Source organism: Dromiciops gliroides, chromosome 2, assembly GCF_019393635.1.
Source record: "Dromiciops gliroides isolate mDroGli1 chromosome 2, mDroGli1.pri, whole genome shotgun sequence".
NCBI classification, from domain to species: Eukaryota; Metazoa; Chordata; class Mammalia; order Microbiotheria; family Microbiotheriidae; genus Dromiciops; species Dromiciops gliroides.
The window spans coordinates 237,828,065-237,854,103 of NC_057862.1; the positions used below are offsets into that span (position 1 = coordinate 237,828,065).

Sequence of the window (26,039 nt, forward strand, 5' to 3'; positions counted from 1 at the left end):
TAGGTTGGTTTCGTACTAAACTTTAGATAAAAATGCTAACATACATTGAAGGTTTTAGATTTGGGGAGGGGGGAATTTCGAAGTAGAACAAAATTAGCAGCTGAATTAATCTAGCCATTCTGTGGCATAGGAGAAAGAAAAGGGATCATAGCCATTTCAAGAGTACTTTTACCTACTGAATAACTTAATAGCAAGTGAGAAAGAAAAGGCAAGAAGATCTCTTTCAGGGTATCTATCATTAACCAACTCTTTTTCAAAAAGAGAAATGCATGGAAAGGAGTAGAGAAAGGAATAGAGAGCAGTAGCTCTCTACAGGACCTGACATGCTTATTTCCTAAATTCATATCATATTAGAAAACTCTTAGTGAGCCATTAACAAGCAGGATATAAAATTTATATAAAGATATTAAAACAAAATAATTATCTACATACATATAGATCAGGAATTTGTTCTACTTTAATTTCTTAAACAGATCCTAATATTCTATACCTTTTCTTCAAAAAATCTGCCTTCCAACCTTCGAAGAGTGTCTTGATGCTTCTTCTCCGAATTTCTCAAAGTATCCCTTAGCTACAATTGAACAAAAGTAACAATCATTGTGGATATTTTAATCACTTTCTTTAAATAATTCCTAATTGTCTTCAAGCATAGTTAGATCAAATTATAACTCCACAAACAGTGGAGTTTAGTGAGGCTGACTTTCCACAATCCCTGCAATATTGACTATTCTTATCTTTCATAGTCTTTCTTGATTTTGGAGGTAGTGTAATACAATAAAGCATTTTTTTTTTTTAGGCAATGGGGGCTAAGTGACTTGCCTATGGTCACACAGCTAGTAAGTGTCAAGTGTCCGAGGCTGGATTTGAACTCAGGTACTCCTGAATCCAGGGCCGGTGCTTTAACCACTGCGCCATCTAGCTGCCCCCACAATAAAGTATTTTTAAAGCGTGAAATGATCAGGAAGGAATGGCAGTTGAATTATCTCAAATAAACAGAGAAGGGTTCCGAGCCAGAGCAGACAGTTTTGAGGGTAATGAGAGACTAATTATTATGCTATTTCTAATACGGGAGGATACCAAAGATTTGGGGAATAAAAAATCTTGGGTCTTATTGGTACCAAAAATAAAAGACAATTGAAAGAATATCAATAGCTACTAACTGATATGTCTATACAATTGACTGAAAGAGAGAGTATAAGATCTCACTGTGGTTATTTGTTATCTATAAAGCAGCATTTGTCTGAGGGTTTTTTTTAAAGCATTGTTAAGGGGTTCCTCACACAAAGTATCTGCTATGTATATGCCAAAATCCTACAAGATTCCTTGATATATCAAAAGATCATTTTGTTTTACCCTCTAATTACTAATATCAAGGCACAAAATGGAGTTTTATACTCACTGAAGATGTTTGCCAGCATCATGAATGATATCCAGAGTAGATTCCAAATTGAAGATGGATTCCCTATACAGAGTGAGGTCCTGTTTGCAGATGACGACACGCTAATATCCTGGCGCTAATATGCTGGAGTATCAAGCCCCAGATCAATGTAGCATCTCCTAAAGGAGATCTGTAATTACTCCGTAGAGGTCAACCTTATTGGAAAATAATGAAGACTACCTGCTATCCAGACTATGATGGTTGATTGAGTGGACAATTTATAGAGTTGGTCCATCAGTTCCTACATCTTAGACAAATCCTTTACATGGGCAATGGCCCAGACTCAGAATTGAACAAGATTATCAAGTGGGCTTGGTGACTTTTAGAAATTGTGCACAGCTTTTACATACCCCAAGCTTCTATATGAAAAGTCTGTTATTTTGCCTTTTAAAAAGAATTCTTCTTACATCCAAAATTAGAAAGCTGGGAAACAATCTTTATGGCCAGTACCTCTGAAAAAGGCCTCATTTCTAAAATATATAGGGAACTAAATCAAATTTATATGAATCCAAGTCATTCCCCAATTGAGAAATGGTCAAAGGATATGAACAGGCAGTTTTCTGATGAAGAAATCAAAGCTATCTATTCCCATATGAAAAAATGTTCTAAGTCACTATTGATTAGAGAGATGCAAATTAAAACAACTCTAAGGTACCACCTGACACCTATCAGATTGGCTAATATGACAAAAAAGGAAAATAATAAATGTTGGAGAAGCTGTGGAAAACTTGGAACACTAATGCATTGTTGGTGGAGCTGTGAACTGATCCAACCATTCTGGAGAGCAGTTTGGAATTATGCCCAAAGAGCTATAAAGCTGTGCATACCCTTTGACCCAGCAATACCACTTTTGGGTCTTTTTCCCAAAGAGATCATAAAAAAGGGAAAAGGACCCACATGTACAAAAATATTTATAGCTGCTCTTTTTGTGGTGTCAAGGAATTGGAAATTGAGGGGCTGCCCATCAATTGGGGAATGGCTGAACAAGTTGTGGTATATGAATGTAATGGAATTCTATTGTGCTGTAAGAAATGATGAGCAAGTGGAGTTCAGAGAAACCTGGAAGGACTTGCATAAACTGATGTTGAGTGAGATGAGCAGAACCAGAAGAACATTATACACAGTATCATCAACACCATGTGTGGACCAACTGTGATAGATTAGATTCTTCTCACCAATCCAACAGAACAAGAATGTTCCAAAGGACTCATGATGGAAAAGGCTCTCCAAATCCAGGGGAAAAAAAAAAAGGAACTGTGGGATATGGATGCTGATTGGACCATACTATTTCTTTTGTTTTTGATGCTGTTGTTTTTCTGATTTCAGGTTTTTCCTTTGTGCTCTGATCCTTCTCATATAACATGACTAATGCAGAAATATGTTTAATGTTATTATGTATATTTAACCTATATCAGATCGCCTGCTGTCTAGGGAAGGGGGGAGGGAGGGAGAAAAATTTGAAATTTGAAATCTTATATAAACAAATCTTGAAAACTATTTCTACATGTAACTAGAAAATAATAAAATACTTTTATTTAAATTTTTTAAATGAAAAAAAGAATTCTTCTGACAATGCTATATGGCAGTAAGTTATGTATTGCCACAGTCTTTGAAGAATAAAAGATAAAGGCAACAAATGACAACAGAGTGGGCATCACCAAGTTTTAACACATAACCAGTCAAGTAATACAAGAGAGGAGGCATAAAATATGTCATTAGATGAATACACCAATGCATTGATAGTGGAGTTGTGAATAGATCCAACCATTCTGGAAAGAAATTTGGAATTACACAAAGATAATTTAGACTCTGAGATTCTGTTATATACCCTTATATTACTGTTACATATACCCCAAATTGGTCAACAACAAAAAAGAAAAGGCAAATACACCAACATAGTTATAGAACATTATTTTGTAGTGGCAAAGAACTACAAAGAAAGTAATTGACTGGACAATGAATAAACAAATTGTGGAACATGAACATAAAAAATATTAAGATCATAGATTTAGAGCTAGGAGTTACCTCATGGGTCATTTTTCCATCCCTCTCACTTTACAAGTGAAAAAACTAAGCCTCAGAGAAATTAAATTATTTGCCCAATCAAAACTGAATCATGGGACAGCTAGGTGGTGCAGTGAATAAAGCACTGGCCCTGGATTCAGGAGGACCTGAATTCAAATCCAGAATCAGACACTTGACACTAGCTGTGTGACCCTGGGCAAGTCACTTAACCTTCATTGTCCCACAAAAACAAAAACCAAAAACAAAAACAAAAAAACCTGAATCACTTTTAATTTTAATGACCAAGCTTGCCCCAAAGAAATTAGAATTTATGTCCCTTGCTTCTTTGCAAAAGTGGGAGACCATGGATGTGAGAAATATAGATGATATAAAAGCAAGATATGTTATTTATTTTTTTAAAAGAATGTCATCCTAATATGGAAATTATTTACGTGATTACACATGTATAACTTATATTGAATAGCTTGCCTTCTTGGGTGGGAGGAGAAAAGAAGAGAATCTGGAGAACAAAGTTTTTTAAATGAACATTAAAAAATGTTTTTACATGTAATTGGGGAAAAATAAAATTCTAAATAATGGAAAAATATATTATTTTATTTGAAAAACAAAAGAGAATAAAGGACAAACAAAAACAAAGAATATCATCACAAAGATGCATGACCAGAAAAGAAGGTGGCCAGTTGTGGAAACAGAATGAAGGATAACCAGTGGATAATCTGCATATTCTCCATGAGGTGTACAAGAGAACTAAAAAGAATCTACTTGTATATTGGGTTGATTCCCTGGAGGAAATTTATGGAAAGATCAGCGTCAAGAATTGTCTAAGATAAAGGGGCTTAGATGGACTACAATTTGATATATCAGGAGTATGATCACAAATCCATTAACATACAGTAGAAACAGGAGAAGGGAACAGAAAATGAATATAAAAGTATGGCATGGTCACATAAGAATGGCAGCAGTCTCAGTGTGTTATTTTTTACTCAACTGTTTCATTTTTCTTTTTCTTTGTTAATCTTTGTTGCAAAGGAAGGCTCAATGAGTAGGGGAGAAGTTATGGGGAGTCAGAAAAAATTTGATATAAAAACAAAAGACATCTATTTAAAAATGAAAACACTGTCAGGAATACTAAAGCTTGTAATGAAAACTAAACTTGTAAGGAAAACAAAAGGATGGGAGGTGAGGTGGGGTTTTAAGCCATATTGGGGAAAACTGCTACACGAATAGAACAATGATGGTTGATAAGAGAGAAGGCAGCGATGCTCAAATCTTATTCAACCTCTGTTTTCTCTGCCAAGAATAAAAATCCTTGGATAGGAAGAAGGAAGATGGCTGATAGAAGGCAAATATCCAAGATAAAACAGCTCCTAGCTGACCTTGATGAATTCGAGTCACTTGGTGCAGATGAACTACATCCTTGAACACTAAAATGAATGGTAGATGATTGCTGAGTCAGTCACTATCAGTGATCTTTGAGAAAACTGTGCAGAATAGGAGAGATATCACATGATTGGAGGACAAATGTTGCCTGCATTTTCAGAAAAGAGTAAAGAAAACAGACCGGGCTGGTGAGCTTGACTTCGATTCCCAGCACAATTCAAGTACTGGAAAAAAAAAAAATTGGTCAGTTTTAATTATGTTTCTGGTTATGCACGTACTACTCTCCATTATAGTTGTCCTTCACAGAGTTTCATCAAAACTGACTTATTTTATATAGTTTTATGTTTTAGTGATACTTTTTATAATTGTATATTGGTCATTTATGAATGTATGATATACTGAAAAAAGGTTTGGACTTGGAATCAGAAACTCACTTGCCCTCAGTGAGTCTTAGGTCTTCCTCTATAAAATGAGTTGCACTACATGATCTCTAAGGTTCTTTTGCATTCTTAAATCTATTCCCCTATTTATATATTCCTTCCTAATGATGAGCAAACCCTTGTAATTGAGAGTAAGTACTTGGGGGGCAGCTAGGTGGTACAGTGGATAGAACACTGGTCCTGGAGTCAAGAGGACCTGAGTTCAAATCTGACCTCAGACACTTAATACTAGCTGTGTGACTCTGGGCAAGTCACTTAACCCCAATTGCCTCACCAAAAATAAATAAATAAATAGAAATAGAAAGGAGAGTAAGTACTTAAGAAAGACCAATGGATATTTCAACTACATGTAACATCTTCAACACTCCAAACCAATAGTCATGTACCTCCTCTTCAATAAGAGGGAGGAACTACATTTCCTTATTTCTAAGGCCAAAGTTTGAACCTTGAAGGCTACAGCATCAGAATGCAAAGCTTTGGCAAGGCTCTACTGAGGTCTACTAGGTTGTTAGAGATTAGGCCCAATGATTTACTGGATCTCCCTATAATAACCTGCCTAGCTTTTTGGAAAGGTTCTTCATCAGGTAATCAATATTTTTGGCCATAGTTGTTCACGAAACTAAAGCACAAAAGTATATAAAACATCTTCTGGGGGCGGCTAGGTGGCGCAGTGGATAGGGCACCGGCCCTGGATTCAGGAGTGCCTGAGTTCAGGTCTGGCCTCAGAACTTGACACTTACTGGCTGTGTGACCCTGGGCAAGTCACTTAACCCCCATTGCCCTGCAAAACAAACAAACAAACAAAAAAAACCCATCTTCTTATGGAGTGCTGGAGAGAGTGAGAGCAAGAGCAAGTGAGCATCTTTAATGTCTTTGGTATCAGAACTCCTTCCACCTATGCATATTGCAACCATTCATTAAAGAATAGTCTGAAGTTCAGAGATTTTAGATGAGGCTGAGGGTCACAAAAGTGGTATCAGAGGCAAGATTTAAACTAGTGTCTTCCTGATTCCAAGTTCAGCAAATTATCTTGAGTAGGGGGCAGCTAGATAGCACAGTGGATAAAGCACCGACCCTGGATTCAGGAGTACCTGAGTTCAAATCCGGCCTCGGACACTTGACACTTACTAGCTGTGTGACCCTGGGCAAGTCACTTAACCCCCATTGCCCCACAAAAACAAAACAAAACAAAAAAAATTATCGAGTAAGATTTGGCACAGAGAAACAATAGGGAACAATCAGATGAAAGCCATCTGGTAAAAGTACCACTTTCAGTGCTGCTTTGACAGGCAAGACCCAATCTCTCTGGACCATCAACAACTGAAGATACAACCAGAATCCTTATTTTATTGTGGAATTGTGCCACTGACTCAACAATCAAGTATGTGATTGCCTACCTAATGTATAGAAACTTTAAAGGATTTTAAGGATCGTATAATCTAGTTGAGGAGGTGTGGCCTACACCTATCTGGCTGAGACATACTGGGTATGCTGGAGGGGAAGGGTAGGAGATAGAGGCGGAAAAATAAGTTGGGCCAAAAACGCCAGGTTGAGGATTTGGGGTTTTATCTCATAGGCAATGGGGAGTCATTGAACAAGGTTTTTGAAATTCTGTGAGCCTGGGAAACAGTAATGTATAGGCCTGTCGTGCTAAACAAGTAAGAATACTATAATTTACCCTCTCCTTAAGGAAGTTATTTTTTCAAAAACACACTCATGATGATCTGGGTAACCCAAAGACACCAAGATAGGGCAAGTCATCTGACAATATTCTTCAAAGACCATCCCCTGCATTGTTAGTGTGCACCAGCAGCAAATCAAGTTAATTCCAAGCAGGTGAATCATCTAGGGGAGTCTGAACAGTTCTGGGGACAGCAAATGTGATTGTGAATAGCTTTGTATGTTCATTTCTTGGGCAAGTACTCTATGTGGTGTGTATTGGCACATGTGGGAAATTCTGCCTTGAAGGCACGTACAATCTAACTAGGGAGACAAGGTGTGAAAAAACAATAACAAAGATGAGACAAGTAAATGTTAAATTATGCTTCTACCACCCAACATCAAAAATCTACCAAGGAGACAAATCAATAAATCAAGAAGTATTTATTAAGCCCTCTTGTGTGCAGGCACTGTAATGGGCTCCAGAGATACAAAGACAAAAATAAAAGTCCTTTATCTACAAGAAGTTGATGTTCTACTAGGGGATGGGAGAGAAATATAATATATTCATATATAAGTAAATACAAATACATATATTTATACATATATATAAATACAAAATTATAGGGGAATCATAAAAGGATTCTTGAAGAAAGTGACACTTGAGAAGCTAGAGGTTCCAACAGGTGGAAGTGAGGGTGGGGGAACATTTCAGGCATGAGTGATAGCTAAGGCAAAAGTCTAGACAGAAGAGATGGAATGCAACATGCACAAAACCAAACAAAAGTCAGTCTGGATGGAGCCTAGTATGTAGCTAGTATATAGGGAATGAGGTATAATTAGCTGGGAAATATAGCCTGGAGGCAGACTGGGAAGGGATCTGAATGCTTAGGAGTCCAACAGTTAAATTTGGCCTTTAGGAATATCAATTGGGGGGCAGCTAGGTGGCACAGTGGATAGAGCACCGGCCCTGGAGTCGGGAGGACCTGAGTTCAAATCCGGCCTCAGACATTTAACACTTACTAGTTGTGTGACCCTAGGCAAGTCACTTAACCCCAATTGCCTCACCAAAAAAACCCCCAAAAAACAACAAACCAACACATAGGAATATCAATTGGGCATCTGTGTATAAGAATGAGTAGACAGAAGAGGCTGGATGCAGAGAGACCAATTAGAAGATCATCTTAATAGCTGAATCAAAGTGATGAAGCCTGGAAGAAGTAGAGTAGTTGTGATTTAAGCAGACAAAAGGGGGATAGATATGACTTAGGTTGTGAATCTGGGGTGACTGGAAGAATGATGGCACCCTCAACTGAAATGGGAACTAGTAGGGGAAGGTTAGGAAGCAAAGGGTTTTGAAAACTGCTTATTGGAACACCAGGTTTTCCAACACTGGCCCTTCATTATTCTGGAAAAGTGCCTATAGTCAACTCCCCAGGCTTTTCATTCCTTGAAGACAGCTTGAGAAACTTGCCTCCTATCTAAAGCCTTTACCCTCTCCTTCCAATCCAGAAGTAGCAGCTAAGTCCTAAAGAACTCTGCAGTGGTCTCTTAGTTTCTGTCATCCTTCTCACTGTGTTTCTGTAGAATATCTTTGAAAAGCCTGTGTTTCTGTTTCAGCTCTTCCATTTTTGATAACAAAGTCATCATGCAATTGTTCCCACCCCAATAGTATTTCTCTTGTTGTTGCCTCTCTGACATCTCCACTATCTTCTTAGAAATCTCAATGACTTCAGTGATAGCTTTGAGCTCCTGGTCACAGAGGGTCAGAATTTGGTACACAGACTGGAATAATGGGCCACAGGGCTTGACACTGGGGGCAGTGGGCCACAGTTCATTTTCAAAGGCCTGTAAAAAGGCAGTGACCAATTGATGGAAATCTGAGAGGGTCAAACAGAAGCTGCAACCTAAGTTATTGTTGATTTTGCTGCCCATTTTCCCAGAATGACCAGAACACTCTTCCTCAAGCTCTGCCAGCATTACACTGAGTTTATTCAATTTCTTTGAAAGCTTTTCCAGCGTACTATTCCTAGACTTTAGAGGCAGACTGAGTGGTCTGTGAATGTTTTCTTCTGCCCTGGAGATAGGCTTTGTGTCTGGGGGCAAAGGCCTTAACTTGGGGTCTAGGATCTCCCGAAGATGTGAATTGGAGAAGAACTTCCTCAACAACATCTCATTCTTCTTTACACAGTCATGGAAATTCTCTATGTTGAAGAAATTATTGTCTCCATGGCGAAAACTTTTAATGAGATCCATTAATTGATCAAAGAAATAGAGTTGCTTCTTTACATTGGTAGAACCTTTTATGAGATTCTGGTCATCTGGCCCACACAACATCAGCTCATGACCTAGCTTTGTCATCTCTCTTATTTTTTCTTCATGTTGGCATTCCTGTAAAGTGGTGAATGACTCCTTAAAGGGAGGATATATTTGTGTGAACATCCATTCCACAATATCCAAACGATAAATCGAGGGTGTACACAGGAGCTGCTTGATTGTCTTTGGTCCAGTAATATAAAGGCCCTCAAGGAAAGGGCAATCTATGTCCTTAAGTCTCTCAAACACAGCTATGGCCTCCTGGGTAAGGCAGTGGTCTTCATCTTCCTCTTTTTCTTCATCTTCCTCTTCTTCCTCATCTTTCTCTTCTACTTCCTCTTCTTCCTCTCTCTCCAATCTAGCATCATCATCATAGCAGCGGTCAGCCAGAAAGCATTTAGCCATATTTCCAGCCTAGAATGTATTATTAAAGGGATAGTTAGTGAACATATTAAAAAAGGACAGTGATAACAAAGAGCCAACATGACTGCATCAAGGATAAATATGTGCCAGACTAATCTTTTTTTTGTTTTTGTTTGTTTGTTTGTTTGGGTTTTTTCAGTGAGGCAATTGGGGTTAAGTGACTTGCCCAGGGTCACACAGCTAGTAAGTGTTAAGTGTCTGAGGCCGGATTTGAACTCAGGTACTCCTGACTCCAGGGCTGTTGCTCTATCCACTGCACCATCTAGCTGCCCCAAGACTAATCTTAATATATTTTTTTCTGAAAGAGTTTCTAAACTAGTAAAAATGAGGCATTCTATAAATATAGTTTATTTAGACTTCAGTAAAGTATTCTGATAAATTCTCTCCCGCTATTATTGTGGCCAAAGTGGAGAGAGAGGACCTAGATGATAGTACAATTAGGTAGATTCAGAACAGGTTAATAGCCAAACCCAAAGAGTAGAAATGAAATGTTTATTGTTAATAATAAACAATAAGTAAAGTGGCATCTCCAGTGAATGTCCTAGGGAATATGTGCTTGACCTTGAGCAATTTAATATTTTTGACAATAACCTGGATAAAGGAGTAGAGGGCATGCTTGGCAAATCTGCAGATGATACAAAGCTGTGAGGGAAAGCTAACAGTGTAGGACAGAGTCAAGATTCAAAAATATCTTGACAGGGTAGAACATTGACTCAAACTGAGTAAAACAGAATTTAATAAGAATATATATTATACTTAGGTTAAAAAAACCAACACAATTTCACAAGTACAAGATTAAGAATGTGTGGTATGGGGCAGCTAGATGGCACAGTGGATAGAGCACCAGCCCTGGAGTCAGGAGTACCTGAGTTCAAGTCCGGCCTCAGACACTTAACACTTACTAGCTGTGTGACCCTGGGCGAGTCACTTAACCCCAATTGCCTCACTAAAAAAAAAAAAAAAAAAAAAAAAAGAATGTGTGGCTAGATAGCTGTTCATCTAAAAAACAAATAGTGAACAGCAAAGGTAGAAAAAAAATCAACCGGGCAGCTAGGTGGTGCAGTGGATAGAGCACTGGCCCTGGATTCATGAGGACATCAGTTCAAATCCAGCCTCAGACACTTGACACTTACTAGCTGTGTGACCCTGGGCAAGTCACTAAACCCCAACTGCCTCACCCAAAAAAAAAAAAGAATCAACAGTATGATATGACAGCCAAGAAAGCTAATATGGTCTTAAACGACATTAACCAATGAACAATATTACAAAAACTGAAATTGACTCTATCTTAGCAAAAAAGAAATAGATTCAGATGTGAGGATCAATTTAAATAATCCATCCGTATGTAGTCCATAGGTTAGTTAAAGCAAAGTTCAAAATCAATACCAAATTAGAAGAATAAATATGAGAAAATAATGGATGCAATTACAAAAGTTCCAATCTAACCTATTCAAATAAGCTATTGATGAAAAAAGGGAGGGGAATGGCTAAAAGACATCAACTCTGATTATTATTACCTAGAAAAGTTCATAGGAGCCTGCATTATTGATCTATAGCTGGCAATAGCCTCAAAAACCACTTAATCCTACTCTAATTTTATTTATAAAGAAACTGAGACCTGGGAAAACTGACTTGCCCAAGGTCATACAAAGGATCAAAACTGGGGTTAGAACCAAGTCCTGTGACTCCAAATTTATAGTTCCTTTTACTATACCATTTTGTTTCTCCTCTACCTCTAAGACAGGTGTAAAGAAAGTTTGAGGTCTCTAAAACCTGACTAAAAAACCTAATAAAACAATATGACTTTCATGCATCAATAAAGGACCAGCTGAGATTACATCACATTAATCTGCAGGGGTCCCAATTAGCAGTGTTTTGTGATTTGATGTGAGATCTAGAACTAAAAGAGACCTCAGAGCCCATCTAACCCATCCTCCACATTTTACAAGTGGGAAAACAGGCCTAGGTTAAGTGACCCACGGTTATATAGGTGGTAAGCATCAGAGGCAAAATTTGAACTCAGGTCCTCTGACTTCAGGGCTAATACTCTTTGCATTTTACCATACCACCCTCAGTGAAAAACAGGTGCCACAAAAAGGAGTCCAGCAATGACTTCATTCAGGAAACACTTATCTCCTTACCAGACTGAATGACATGGAAGGATAGCCCTGTCCTTGCAAACTTATTTGAAAAGCTTTATGGAAAAGGAGGACAGAAGAGTATGAGCAATACTTCAATATCCTAATGAATACATGATCTTGATGACATAGATATCCCCTCCATTATTACCTATCATAACCAGAAAGAGCTGAGTTCAATTCTGGCCTCAAAAATGTGTGATCCTAGGCAAGTGACTTAACCTCTGCTTCAGTTTCTTCATCAGTAAAATGGGAATAATAGCACCTAGCTTCCAGGGTGTGTGGCAAGGATAAAATGAGATTTTGTAACATTTATAAAGCACTTTAAAGGACCATATAAATCTCAGCTATTAATAATAGTAGTAGTAGCTATTATTATTACTGTTCCTGTTCTCCTACAGATCTTTGAGAGAGATCTACCCAGTGTGTTGGAGACCTTCCTCCAGCCCACTTAGATTTCTTGGATACCAGTGTAGCATTATGGCTATCCATCTGTTAATTCTAGCTACATGATCAATCTGTCTCCTTTTCCATATTTCCTCAATGTTAGTATTTGTCTCACAAAGTACCAATAACCAATGGAAAGGAAAACAAGTCTACAGAAAGTCTAGTATAAGATTCACTTAAGTCAGGTAATTTCAAAGCATTTACAGATAAAACGGAAAGAAAGAACACTAGATTAAAAAATGTAATAGATTTGTCAATGTTTCTAAAGTGATCTGTTTTCGTCACCTATGAAAATGAAATAATCACATTTAAACTCATTATCTGAATACTAGATGTGCTATATAAGGAAGGGGACATTGCACTTAATAAAATTAAGTTGGAAAGAATGGCTGGATTAAACCAACTAAACACAGAAGAGAACTTTGCTGAAGGTGGCACAATTATGAAAGTACTAATGGATCTATTTTCTTTTCTTTACCTTTTCTTTTTATGTTTCAAATTCATTATTTATTTTAGCATTCTTTTCTAAAAAAATTTGAGTTCCAAATTTCTCCAACCCCTCCCCCACCTATTGAGAAGGCAAGCAACATGACATCAATTATATGAAATTATGCAAAACATATTCCATATTTGCCATATTGCTAAAAAAAAAAAAAGGCAAGGAAAACAAAGAAAGTAAAAAGAATAGGCTTCAATCTTCACCCAGAGTTCATCAGTACTCTCTTTGGAGGTAGACAGCACTTTTCATCATGACTCCTTTGGAACTGTCTTGGATCATTGTCTTTATTTAGAATTGTTTCCACCTTTTTTTTTTTTATTTAATTGGGGGGGGGCAATGAGGGCTAAATGACTTGCCCAAGGTCACACAGCTACTAAGTGTCAAATGTCTGAGGCTGGATTTGATTTCAGGTCCTCCTGAATTCAGGGCTGGTGCTTTATCCATTGCACCACCTAGTTGCCGGGATCATTGTCTTGATCATAGTCTTTCACAATTTATCATCATTACAATATTACTGTGTTGTTCAGTAATTTTTCAGTCATGCCCAATTTTTTATTACCTCATTTGGGGTTTTCTTGGCAAAGATACTGGAGTGGTTTGCCATTTCCTAGGTGGCACAGTGGATAGAACACCAGCCCTGGAGTCAGGAGGACCTGAGTTCAAATCTGGCCTCAGAGACTTGACACTTACTAACTGTGTGACTCTGGGCAAGTCACTTAACCCCAATTGCCTCAAAAAAAAAATGTAATCAATAATAACATAACTGACTGAAAATACAGAAAATACAAAATCATCTTGTTTATTATTTATTTATCTTTTTGTGGGGGGGGGGGGGCAATGGGGGTTAACTGACTTGCCCAGGGTCACACAGCTAGTAAGTGTCAAGTCTCTGCAGCCAGATTTGAACTCAGGTCCTCCTGAATCCAAGGCCGGTGCTTTATCCACTGAGCCATCTAGCTGCCCCCTATTATTTATTTATAATAAAAAAGTATTTGGCTCAATAAAGAAAGTGAAGCATTGGGAACCAAGATGGCAAAGGAAAGGCAGCAACTCTCTTGAACTCTCCCCAGAACCTCTCCCAATACTTTTTTTTTGGTGAGGCAATTGGGGTTAAGTGACTTGCCCAGGGTCACACAGCTAGTAATTGTTAAGTGTCTGAGGCCACATTTGAACTCAGGTCCTCCTGACTCCAGGGCTGTTGCTCTATCCATTGTGCCACCTAGCTGCCCCCCCAATACTTTTAAATAATGTCATAAGACAATTTCTGTAGCATCAGAACCCACAAAAAGGACAGGGTAAAATCATTTTCCAGCCAAAGACAACTTAGAAGGTTGACAGAAAAGGTCTGCACACCCTGGTGAGAGTGGAGCACAGTCCAGTGCAGGCCGGACCAGCACAGACCTGGCCCCAGCAAACCAGGAACAGACCATGGGAGCCACTGAATCAGCAGTGGCAGCAACTGCTTCTGGAACTCTCAGCCCACAGATGGCAAAAGGGGTCAAAAAACTGGTCAGAAGGAGATTATAGAAGTCTCTTTGCTAGCGCTGAGGCAGGGCTATGTTTCTTTGCCCATACTCAGATCCACGTTGCAGTCCTGGATGGCAGTCCCAGGGTAAGGAGAAGCACTAGCACACCAGAGCTTGGGGCTGCAGTGGAGCAGGGACCCTAGTTACAGTTCCAGGGCAGAAAAGAGGGCTTGTGGTCTCTCTCAGACCAGAGCACAGGCCACGAGAGTAGTAAACACACCTTTCCTTAGACCATACCACCTTGGAAGAACTGAAAACTTACAGGTCCCTGCAAGTATTGCTGAAAACGGATGCAGAAAACCCACCCTGGAAGCAGAGCCCTACTTTAACAAAGAGTTAAAAGTCAAGAAAAATGAAGCTTTAAAGGTTTCTCTTCCATCACAACCCCTCCATCACATTCTAACATCACACAAAATTCCTTGATAAGATACAATGACTGAAATAACTTTGTTCAGTGATCCTCTAATTGCCAATACTAAGTCAAACATAAAACAGAGATAAGACGGCTGACAGCTATCATGAAGAACGAATTGCATAGAGTCCAGATGGAAGAAGGATGTCACATTCATTGTGAGGTCGTCCAGATTTTCAGCAGGCATTGTACTTAAATCATCAAATATTATAATACTCCAGGGCCTCCTCAGGGAGATCCCAGGGCAATCAAACAGATCAGCCTAACAAATTATGAAGGGGAAAAAAAAATCAAATGGATTTTTAAAAACCCCAAAATTATTATCCAGCCTATGACATGAAGGTATAAGGCTATCACTGGGTAAAAAACTTTAAAAGACAATGAACTGACCAATTATGACTTCAGAAAACTGGTAAGCAGATGAGGTCTGCTCCATATCTCTTGTCAGAGATCTAATTAACTAGAAGCAGAATGAGAAAACATTACAGACCAGCCAAAGACACTGAATTTGTTTTGTTTGCCTGTGATTAGTGGTAAGGGTTTGCTGGGTGGTGATAGTAATTAAAAAGAAAAAAGAAGAGTATCAGTAAAATATTTTTATAATATACAAAAGAAAACAAAAAGAATTTCAGAAAGGGACATAGAAAAAGCAAGGCCATTTTGTAACTCTTGTGTTAAATTTAACACAAACTTTTAAAAAATGTATGTAACAAAATAGTCAAAGGACATGAACAGGCAATTTTCAGAAGAAATCAAAGCTATCAATAATCACATGAAAAATGCTCCAATCATTAATAACTAGAGAAATGCAAATCAAAACAATCTGTGGTGCCACCTCACACCTACCAGACTGGCTAACATGACAGAAAAAGAAAATAACAAATGCTGGCAGGGACATGGAAAAATAAGGACACTAATGCACTTTTTTTAGTGGAGCTGTGAAGTGGTCCAAGTGTTCTAGACAAAAATTTGGAATTCTACCCAAAGGGCTATAAAAACTGCACACTCTTTGACCCAGCAATTCCACTACTAGGTCTGTTTCCCAAAAAGATCAAATAAAAAAGGGAAGAAACCAGATGTACAAAAATATTTATAGCAGCTCTTTTTGGAGCAGCAAAGAATAGGAAAATGAGAGGATATCCATCAACTGAGGAAAGGCCGAACAAATTGTGGCCTATGATTGTGATGGAATACTATTGTGTGAAAAGAAATAATGAGGGGGATAGTTTTAGAAAAACCTAGGAAGACCCATATGAACTGATGCAAAGTGAAGAGAGCAGAACCAGAACATGGTACGAAAGAACAGCACTATTTTAACAACTACTCTGACCAATACAATGATCCAAGATAATTCCAAAGAACTGAAGATGAAAAACACTGTCCACTTCCAGAGAAGTGATGAACTCTGAGTACGAAGTGAAATATAACAACATGACTAGTAAAGAAATATGTTTTGCATGACTTCACTTGTATAAATGAATCATATTCCTTGCTTTCTTAGTGGGTGGGACAGGAGCTAGAGAGAGGGAGAAAACTTCCCAAAAATTTTTAAATGTTAAAAAATGTGTATAACATAAATTCATAATTTCACATAAAATCCTTTTTTCTTTCTACTTTTCATGTTGTTGATGGGTTAACTTTTTTTAAAAGTGATGATAAACATTATAACTTTCATTGTACATTGCCAGGTTTCTCTCCAAATTTTTTATAATAATCTATAATACTACCAATAATGTACTATAATGACTATAATCCATGTAGCTCCACTGACATTAGATTTTATCTTTTTTTATTATTATTATTGTAGTGGAAAGGTCGTATTAATCTTGGAGTTGTTTTGATTTGTATTTTTTCTTTATTCTTTTTTTTTCTTCATTTTTTTCTTTTTCTTCAATTCCCATCAGTTGCTTTTTTTGTTGTTTCAAACACCCTCCCCCAGCCTCCCCAGTACACCTGCACATATACAAATCATACCTGGAACATAGTAGGTGCTTAATAAATATTTATTGACAATAGATCTAGAACTGGAAGGGACTTTGGAGATCATCTAATACCTAGCTTCTTAAACCATGGGTCACGACTCCATATGGGGTCATGTAACTAAATGTGGGGGTTGCGAAAAATTTGGCAACAGTAAAAGGTATACCTATTTTATACCTATATGTCCAGGGTCACATAAAAATTTCTCAGGCAAAAAGGGGTCACAAGTGGAAAAAGTTGAAAAAGCCCTGATCTAGTTCTTCATTTTAAGGATGAGGAAACTAAGGCCCAAAGTGGCAAAGTGAGTTGCCCAGAGGCCACAAAAGTAGTGTCAGTGGGGGCAGGTAGGTGGCGCAGTGGATGGAGCACCAGCCCTGGATTCAGGAGGACCTGAGTTCAAATCCAGCCTCAGACACTTGACACCTACTAGTTGTGTGACTCTGGGCAAGCCACTTAACCCTCATTGTCCCACCCCCCCAAAAAAAAAAGTAGTGACAGAGCTGGGATTTGAACTCCTATCCAATGATTCCACTGTTCAGCACTTTTCCCACTGCATCCCTATGTCTTCTAAGTTATTAACAATTTTATTTTCTCATTCAAAAAGGGATCATACCACTCAGAGTCAAGTAGTCTCATGCTTTCTTGTTGTCATGAGTCTGTGATATATTTAACTCTCAATGATTTTCACTCATCTGTTCCTTTTCATTATATAGGTATTGCATTTAATTGTACAAAGCCCTCTTATTGAATTTAATCAAACCCAATGATTGGTGAAGTAGCTTTGTGTAAGAGAAAGAGTACTGGATTTGTGGTCAGAAGACCTAAATTCAAATCCTGACTTGGCTTTTAACTACTTGTGCAACCTTGGGCACTTAGCTTTTCTCAGATTTTTCCCACTATTACTATTACTATTAAAAACCTTTTTTTTCAGTTTTTCTTGAAATATTAAGAAATATTTTTCTGTAAAGCCCTTTGCAGACCCTCTGGGAAAAGCTCTTTGGAAAAATTAGGTTGGTTAGGACGGGACACACAAAAAAAGAAAGGGTCTTTCATTTGGTGACTGAATTAAGGACACTTGGCAAAGAGTATTTCTTGTGAAATCAATCAATAAACTTAGATTAAGGACCTATTATGTTCCAGGCACTGTGCTAAGACCTGGGCACACAAAAAGAGACAAAAAGACAGTCCCTGCACTCAAGGAGATCACAATCTAATGGAAAAGACAACATGCAAACAAATATACAGAAAGCAAGCCATATACAAAATAAATAGGAACTCAGGTAAAGCACTGGAATTAAAAGGAGCTAGGAAAGGCTTCCGGTAGAAGGTAGAACTTAAAGGAAGCCAGGGAGGTCCACAGTCAGAGCCCAGGAGGGAAAGCTTTCCAGATATGGGGACAGCCAGAAAAAAATGCTCAGGGCCAGGAGATTGAATGTCTTGTTCCACAAGGTCAACGTAACTGGATCTTGTCCAAATAAGCATAAAGCCTTTCCCCATCTCAGTGTTCCTTTTATCCTCAAGAAATTAGATTAGGGTCTAGCCCATGGCAAGTGCCCTCTTCCATTCAAGGAAAGGAACTCAAACTTTGGACTCTCTATATAGACTTGTGGAAGGAACCCCATCCAATCCTTAAAGGTCTAGGAAGGAACTGAGTGGTGACTGTTCTGGAATGTTAATCATAAACTGTTCTTTTAATAAATTGTTATCTTTCTCTTGTTCAAGATTCTTATGTTATTTGAAATCTTCTTGAGGCAGAGTCAAGCTGTAGGGCATAGGTGACTATTAAAGTTTGAATATTTTTCTCTCTGAAAGTTATAAATGGCTTTTACATAGATAAATGTTGGATAAAATTTTTTGGCTGACTGATGCCTAAACACAGAGTACTGTATTTGTAGTAATATTTTCTGCAACAGGAAGCAATAAGAGAACACCTATTTGTGATGTGGGGAGTGGATTTAATTGATCAAATTGATCGTGAGGCGTCCCAAAGAATTACAAGACTCAGTGACTCAGTTTCACAAGTTTTACTGAAATACTGTGCTGACCACAAGGAGAGAACAAAAAAGGTGTCCCGAATAGGGGGAGGAAAATGGTTATATTTATAGTGAGAAAAGGTAGATTATCTCTTCATTATCTTAATCCCCTTCTTGTGGGATGTCTTATCCTAATTTGGACTTCGTGGGGTCCTAAGACAACCTCTGAGTTGGGTACCTTTTTCACTGGAGGTGTGTTTTGGGGGTTTACATGTCATAAGGTGATCCTACAGACACAACTGGTGCTTTCTGCACACGTTCCTAAAGACATGCTTAAACTTGTCAAACCCAGAGGGTCTTTGTGTTTTTGATATCTCTTTACTTAAGATCTGGTTTCTAGGTGTCCTGTCATCTAGGAATATTAATGGTTATTAATGGCTAATGGTCCCTAGTTACAGTTTCGGTTGATGGTGAGGGTTGATAGGGACAAACCCTCTTGGTTATAGTACTGTTGATAAGAACACAAACCTTAGTTTCTCTGTTAATCCTTTTAGGTACTATTGATCAAATCTTAGGTTATTTGTTAACCCTTTTTTAGCTACAATTGATCTGTTAGCCCTTTTAGCCTCCTCCATCATTTGCTCTTGATAACTTCTAGGTTCAAAGATGAACTCCATCCTAGAGTACTGAAAAATCTGCAAATATGACTACTGAGCCACTGTCAGTTATTTTTTTTTTAAGTTTTTAGAGAACTGAGAGATTGCCACAGGATTGGAAAAGGGCAAATGTTCTGATTTTTAATAAAGGAAAAGGAATAGGGTCTGCAACCTATGTATCAGTGAACTTGATTTCAATTCCTAGATAAATTCTAGAATTTTTCATTAAAGTGGTTAGTGAATATCTAGAAAAGGAAATGGTGATCACAAAGAGTTCATTAAAACCAGGACTTGCCTCGGTAAACACATTTCCTTTTTTGACAAAGTTGCTAGACTGGTAGACCAGGGAAACCTATAAGTCATCTGGATTTCAGCAAAATATCTTCCAAAGTTCTTCATGCTAGTCTTGTGGACAAAATGGAGACATTGGAGCTATATGATAGTTTGCTTAAGTGGATTCAGAATTGGTTTAAAGGCCAAATCCAAATAGTAGTCATTAATGACTCAACATCATCTTAAAAGGAAGTTTCCAGTAGAGTGCAAGAGGGACCTGTTTTTGGCCCTGGGAAATTTGCCACTTTTATCAATGATTTAGATAAAGGCATAGATAGATGACTTGCTTTCAAATTTGCATTTGCCTTAAAACTGGGAGGGATGGCAAATAAACAGCTTTTGTTGTTGTTCAATCATTTCTTTCCTCGGAGGAAAGTTGAAGAGCTAAAGGCTCTTCCTCCCCTCCTCTTCCGGCCCACCTTCCCTCTTTAGGCTATACCAGCACAATACTTTAAAAGTCCTCGGTCTTATTCAGTGCCCCAAGTCTGAAATCTTTCTGGGAGAACTCTTTTCTCTCCTAAACAGAATTAGGATGGTGATTGGATTTGGCAAGAGGCCTAGATCCTTTCATTTCAGAGCAGTAACTCCTTTCTACTAAATAGATTAAGGTAATAATCAGATTAAGAGGGGGGAAAAAGAAGTCTTTGATTAGCTCTGTTGACTAATTCAATTAACAAAAGTATCCCTTGAGTAATCTTTGAGCAGGCAGAAAGAAGAATCCTTGAAGTGAGTGGTTAAAGAGGGATTGAATGGTTTTCAGAAAATGATTTTCATCCCTTTTTAATCTCTCCTTAGATTTCCTGTGGCTTTCTCTACCCCAACCCTCTCAGATGAGAACCCTGCCTAATATTTTATAGAAAAATGTTCAGGCCATTTGCTGTGAGCTCCTTCTCCTCCCCTCTTTCTCATCTCCCATCACTCATGCCTTCTACCACTATCTCCTCTTTCATCCCTGTCTCACATGAGGAAGGCTTACTCCTTATCAAGGTTAGCCCTCAAACTATCCCATTCTATCCCATGTCCTCCAACATACTTCTCCCTGGCATCCTCATTCTATCCTTTATTTTCAAACTCTCTCTGCCTATGGCTCATTCCCTACTAGTTACAAAAATGCCCATGTTTCCCCCATTAAGACTCACATGAAAAAACTCTCAATTGATCCTTCTGATGTAGGAAGCAAAAAGGGGTTAACAGAAAAACCTAAGACCCAAGCTCTAATTCAAATATGAGATCTAAAAGGGATTCAGACTTCAGTTAATGGATAACTTCTTCATAAATATAAGTCAGGGCCTAGGTTCTCCCATACCCACATTAATCACCATTCATAATATTAACCTGGAAATTAAGGAACCTGGAAATTAACCTGGAATATAGGAGAAATAAGGTCTTTAATGGGGCAGAGGAACTATAGCATTACGGACTCTGAATAGGTGGGGAACATTGGGAGGGGATAAATTGCTTGGGGAAAGGTCCATAAATCTGGAAATGACAAAGACAGTCAGCCCCAGGCAATTCATTTGTCTGGGAAAGAGGGGACTGGGTGGGGAATCAGTTCTCAGTAAATTTTGTAGTTCTCTTTTTTTTTTTTTTTTTTGTGAGGCAATGGGGCTTAAGTGACCTGCCCAAGGTCACACAGCTAGTGTCAAGTGTCTGAGGCCGGATTTGAACTCAGGAACTCCTGAATCCAGGGCCAGTGCTTTATCCACTCTGCCACCTAGCCGCCCCAATTTTGTAGTTCTCAATAACAAGAACATAAAGAGGCATTAAGATCATTAAGGTCAATAATAACAATGATATACTGACAGGCTATAGAAAATCAAATGAGAAATAAATGAAAAATGAAGATATTTTGAAACTAGTCATGGGAATCAGAAAGAGACATGCACAGAAAAGGCTAAATTTGTTCCCAGATTCACCTTATGACGTGTAAACCCCCAAAACACACCTCCACGGAAAAAGGTACCCACCTTGGGGGTTGGCTTAAGCCCCCAGGAACTCTAAATTAGGATAAACCCTCCCCTGTACCTCCCTAAAGTGGAGATTATTATAATGAGACTGATAATCAATTTATCCATACTATAAATATAACTATTTTCTTTCCCTATTTGAGAGATACCTTTCCACTTTTCTGGTTCCCTCCCTGTGTTTACTCACAGTATTGCAATAAAACTTGGGAAACTGAGCCACTGAGTCTTGTAATTCTTTTGGGATAACTCACAATCAATTTGACCCTAATTCCATCCCACATCATTTCCACTTCTATTAACAATCATCCTATATGTCCTACCCTTTGTGGTTAAACTCTTCAAAAAGGCTATCTTACAATCAGTGCCTCCACTTTACTCTTCTCCCACTCTCTTACTTCTGACTTCAGAAATTCTCATTGCATTGAAACTGCTTTTTCCTGTTACCAGTGATGTCTTGTTTTGTTTTGTTGGGCAATGGGGGTTAAGTGACTTTGCCCAGTGTCTGAGGCCGGATTTGAACTCAGGTACTTCTGAATCCAGGGCCAGTGCTTTATCCACTGCGCCACCTAGCTGCCCTACCAGTGATGTCTTACTTGCCAAATCCGATGGCCTCTTCTCAATCCTCATTTTCCTTGACCTATTACCTTCTTGATACTCTTATCTCCCTAGGTTTTCAGTACACCATTCCCTCCTGGTTTTGCTCCTCCCTTTCTGAATACTCCTTCCAGACTCCTTTGTTACACCATAAATTTCCCTGGGCTCTCTGCTCTTCTTCTAAATCACTTCACTAGGAACTTCCAGTGCCAGGATGGCGGAGTGAGGAAGCAACACTCTGAAGCCCTCCCAAATTTCCCCAACAAACAACTAGAAAAGCACCTCAGAATTGATGTAGTAACAGAGAAGTGGCATACCAACCTGGCAGAAAAGGTCCGTCTTACCTGGGTGGGAGGGGAGTGAGGTCAAGAAGCAGCAGCAAGGGGTCTTCAGCAAGGCTCTAAGCCTGGAGCAATCCAGCAGTGAGGCCCCACCCTCCTGCAAATCAGCAACTCCCTAGCCTGTGAACTGTCTGGGCAGCACAGCAAGCCCCCACCCTCCACACAAGCCACCAGGGAAGCCTTGACTCCACTGCTGATCAGTAATGAGGCTCCACCCAGAGGCTGGCCAATAGTAAGGCCCCACCCAGAGGGTGACCAACAGTGAGACCCCACCCCTGAAGCCTACCCACAGAGACTCTTTCCATAACACCCAGCAGCAGGGGGCCCCAGCTATCTGGCATATTTGCAACAAAATTACTCTTCCAAGGCCTTTTAACAGAGAGGCCTAGTTACCATAGAAACCCAGCAGCAGGACACCACCTTTGGGGTAAACCAGCAACAAGATCTCTCTTCTGGGGCCAACCACGAGAAAGACTCTAATACAACAGCAACCCAGCAGCAAAGCCCTACCCCTGAAGCAGTCTGACAGCTAACCCCCACACCCAGAGACAGCCAACAGGGAGGATCTACCTTCCCAATACAATCCTACAGAGAAAAGAAATAGCTATGCCCTCGAGCCCAGTGAAAGCCACCATTAAGACCCAGAGCCACAGCACAAAAACTTGAGACAGTGAAGGACTAGGGCCCAACTCACATAAAAATACCAAGTCACCAAAAAAAGGCATAAAAATGAGCAAAAAAAAGACTAATTAAATTAATTAAGTATTAATTGCTCAAGGGTAGGCTGAGCCAATATAATAAAATGACAAACCTACCTAAATTAATTATCAAAAAATATTTTATAGATCTAGAAAAAATGATAACAAAATTCATCTGGAAGAACAAAAGCTCAAGGATATGAAGGGAATGAATAAAAAATGCAAAAGAAGGTGGTCTACCTGTATCAGATCTCAAAACAATCTGGTACTGGCTAAGAAACAGAGTGATGGATTAGTGACACTATAGTAAATTTCTATAGTAATCTAGTATATGATAAACTCAATGATCCAAGTTTTGGGAACATAAACTTATTATTTGACAAAAACTGCTGGGAAAATCAGAAAACAGTATGGTAGAAACTAAGTATAGATCTATACCTCACACCACATAAAATTGTGCGTAGCCTCGGATCCAGCAATACCACTGCTAGGTTTATATCCCAGAAACATCCCAAAAAAGAGAAAAAGACCTATTTGTACAAAATAATTATAGCAGTTCTTTTTGTGGTGGCTAAGAATAGGAAATCAAAGGAATACCCATTAATTGGGAAATGTTTAAACAAGCTGTGGTATATGATAGTGATGGAATATTATTGTGCTATAAAAAATGACAAACTGGAGGATTTCAGAAAGGTCTTTCTAGACTTACATGAACTGATAAAGAGTGAAGTGAGCAGAATGTTGTATACAATGATAGCAATATTGTTTGATGAAGAACTGTGAATGACGTAACTATTCTCAACAATACAATGATCCAAGACAATCCCAAAGAACTATTGACAAAGTATACTATCCACCTTCAGAGAAAGAACTGATATTAACAACACAGACTGAAGCATGCTATTTTTCAATTTCATTTTTTCTTTTATTCAAGTTTTCTTATACAAAATGACTAATATGGTAATGTTTTACATGACTGCACATATATAACCTATATTTGATTGCTTGCCACCTCTGGAAAAGAGAAGGGGAAGGAAGAAAGGAGGGATAGAATTTGGAACTCAAAAGTTTAAATAAAAATTTTTTTTGTTTTTTTTTTTTAATTATTATTATTTTTGTTTGTTTTTTGCAGGACTATGGGGGTTAAGTGACTTGCCCAGGGTCACACAGCTAATAAGTGTCAAGTGTCTGAGGCCAGATTTGAACTCAGGTACTCCTGAATCCAGGGCTGGTGCTTTATCCACTGCGCCACCTAGCTGCCCCTTTTGCTTTTTTTAAAAAAGCATTCCCACCAAAAAAAAAAAAAAAAGAAAAAGATAAAACAAGGCTATTCATGTTCACCATATTTTAAGTTATAGTATTAAAAATACTAGCAATTTAAAAAATAAATACTAGCGATTAAGTATTATAAGAAAAAGTAATTAGAAACAATTTGCTACAGAAAATAGAAAGCTAGCCTCAGAGTCAAGAAGAGCTGGCTTTGAGTCCCACTTTTGAAACATATTGGCTATGTAACCTTTGACAGGATGACTTTCTCAGCCTTTAAGTTGCAGAAGGGCTGAACTATATTAGTGGAGGTTTCCTCACTAGGCAGTTCCCTATAGCAGTGAAATTACAGGTTCAGCCCCTATTCCCTGACAATTCAAGAAATGAAAATATTGTCTGTAGAAGACTTGATTAGAAAATTAATCACCCTGTGTCCTACCCCCCAAATGAGAGCTGATAAATGAGTTCAGAAAGAGTGCAGGAAATAACAGAAAGGACGCAGGAAATAAAATAGACCCGCAAAAGTACTTTGTATTCTTATATCTATCAACAAAGACCAAGAAAAAAAATTTAAACTTCTTTTATAACAAAAAAAATCATGAAATATCTGGATTCTTACCTGGATATAGATGGGACTCCTATAACTTCTTGATGGATTCATGAATTCATCAATGTGGGCATTCCCTTCCATTGACACAGACCGCAACTTGATAGAATGTCTTCAAGAGCAGCTGTGGCCAAGAAATTCATCACTCTGAAATCGACCTTGTCAAACTTAGCTCGGCTGGTTCTGGGACAACAGACATATGGTCTGCTGACAGTCAGTATCTGAAGCTTTTCCAGCCTGAAAGGTCCTGCCAGAGCCAGAAAGAACTCTGCTGGCACAGTCATTGAAAACTCAGGCACTTCCATGATGAGGAATCAGAGTAGGACTTTGGTAGAAGGACCAATATAAAAAGAACCATAAAACCACAGTGACAGAAGTAAGGGAAGATCTAAATTAACAGGATGTATATTCCATGTTCACATATGGGTAGGATTAATATTTTTTAAATAACAATATTTCCTAGATTAACCTATAGATTTAATGTAATCTCAATAAAAACACCAATCATAACAAAATTTATATGGAAAAATAAATTATAATAGTAGAATGAATTGTGGGGGTTTGTGGGGGGAAATAGATTAAAGTGGACTTGCTCTTCCATACTTTAAAACATAGTAAGGTCAGCTAGGGGATGCAATGGACAGAGTACCAGCCATGGAGTCGAGGATCTGAGTTTAAATCCAGCCTCAAACACTTAATTAGCTGTGTGACCCTGGGCAAGTCACTTCACTTCAACTGCCTTCCAAAACCAAACAAACAAACAAAAAACATAGGGGAATTCTCATTACAATTATCTGGTAGTGGGCAAAGAACAAAACAAAACAACAGAAAAGTAGACCAATAGAAAGTAACTCTTGCAAACAAACAAACAAAAAGATTACACAAAAAAATTAACGTCTGATAAACCTACAGGAAATATTT

The 26,039-nt window shown here is 38.4% G+C and overlaps 1 protein-coding gene across 2 annotated transcripts in view; it reads right to left on the reverse strand.

The window, feature by feature from the left end:
- Window positions 1-26,039, reverse strand: part of BBOF1 (basal body orientation factor 1) — a 74,575-nt gene that overhangs the window by 19,368 nt on the left and 29,168 nt on the right. Inside the window, exon 5 of one of the 2 annotated variants that reach the window (XM_043983992.1) lies at window positions 491-571. In XM_043983992.1, the coding sequence (XP_043839927.1) occupies window positions 491-571 (81 nt within the window). Of the gene's footprint in view, window positions 1-490; window positions 572-7,478; window positions 9,673-26,039 lie in introns of those variants that run through there. The other variant, XM_043983991.1, reaches the window with a different exon arrangement.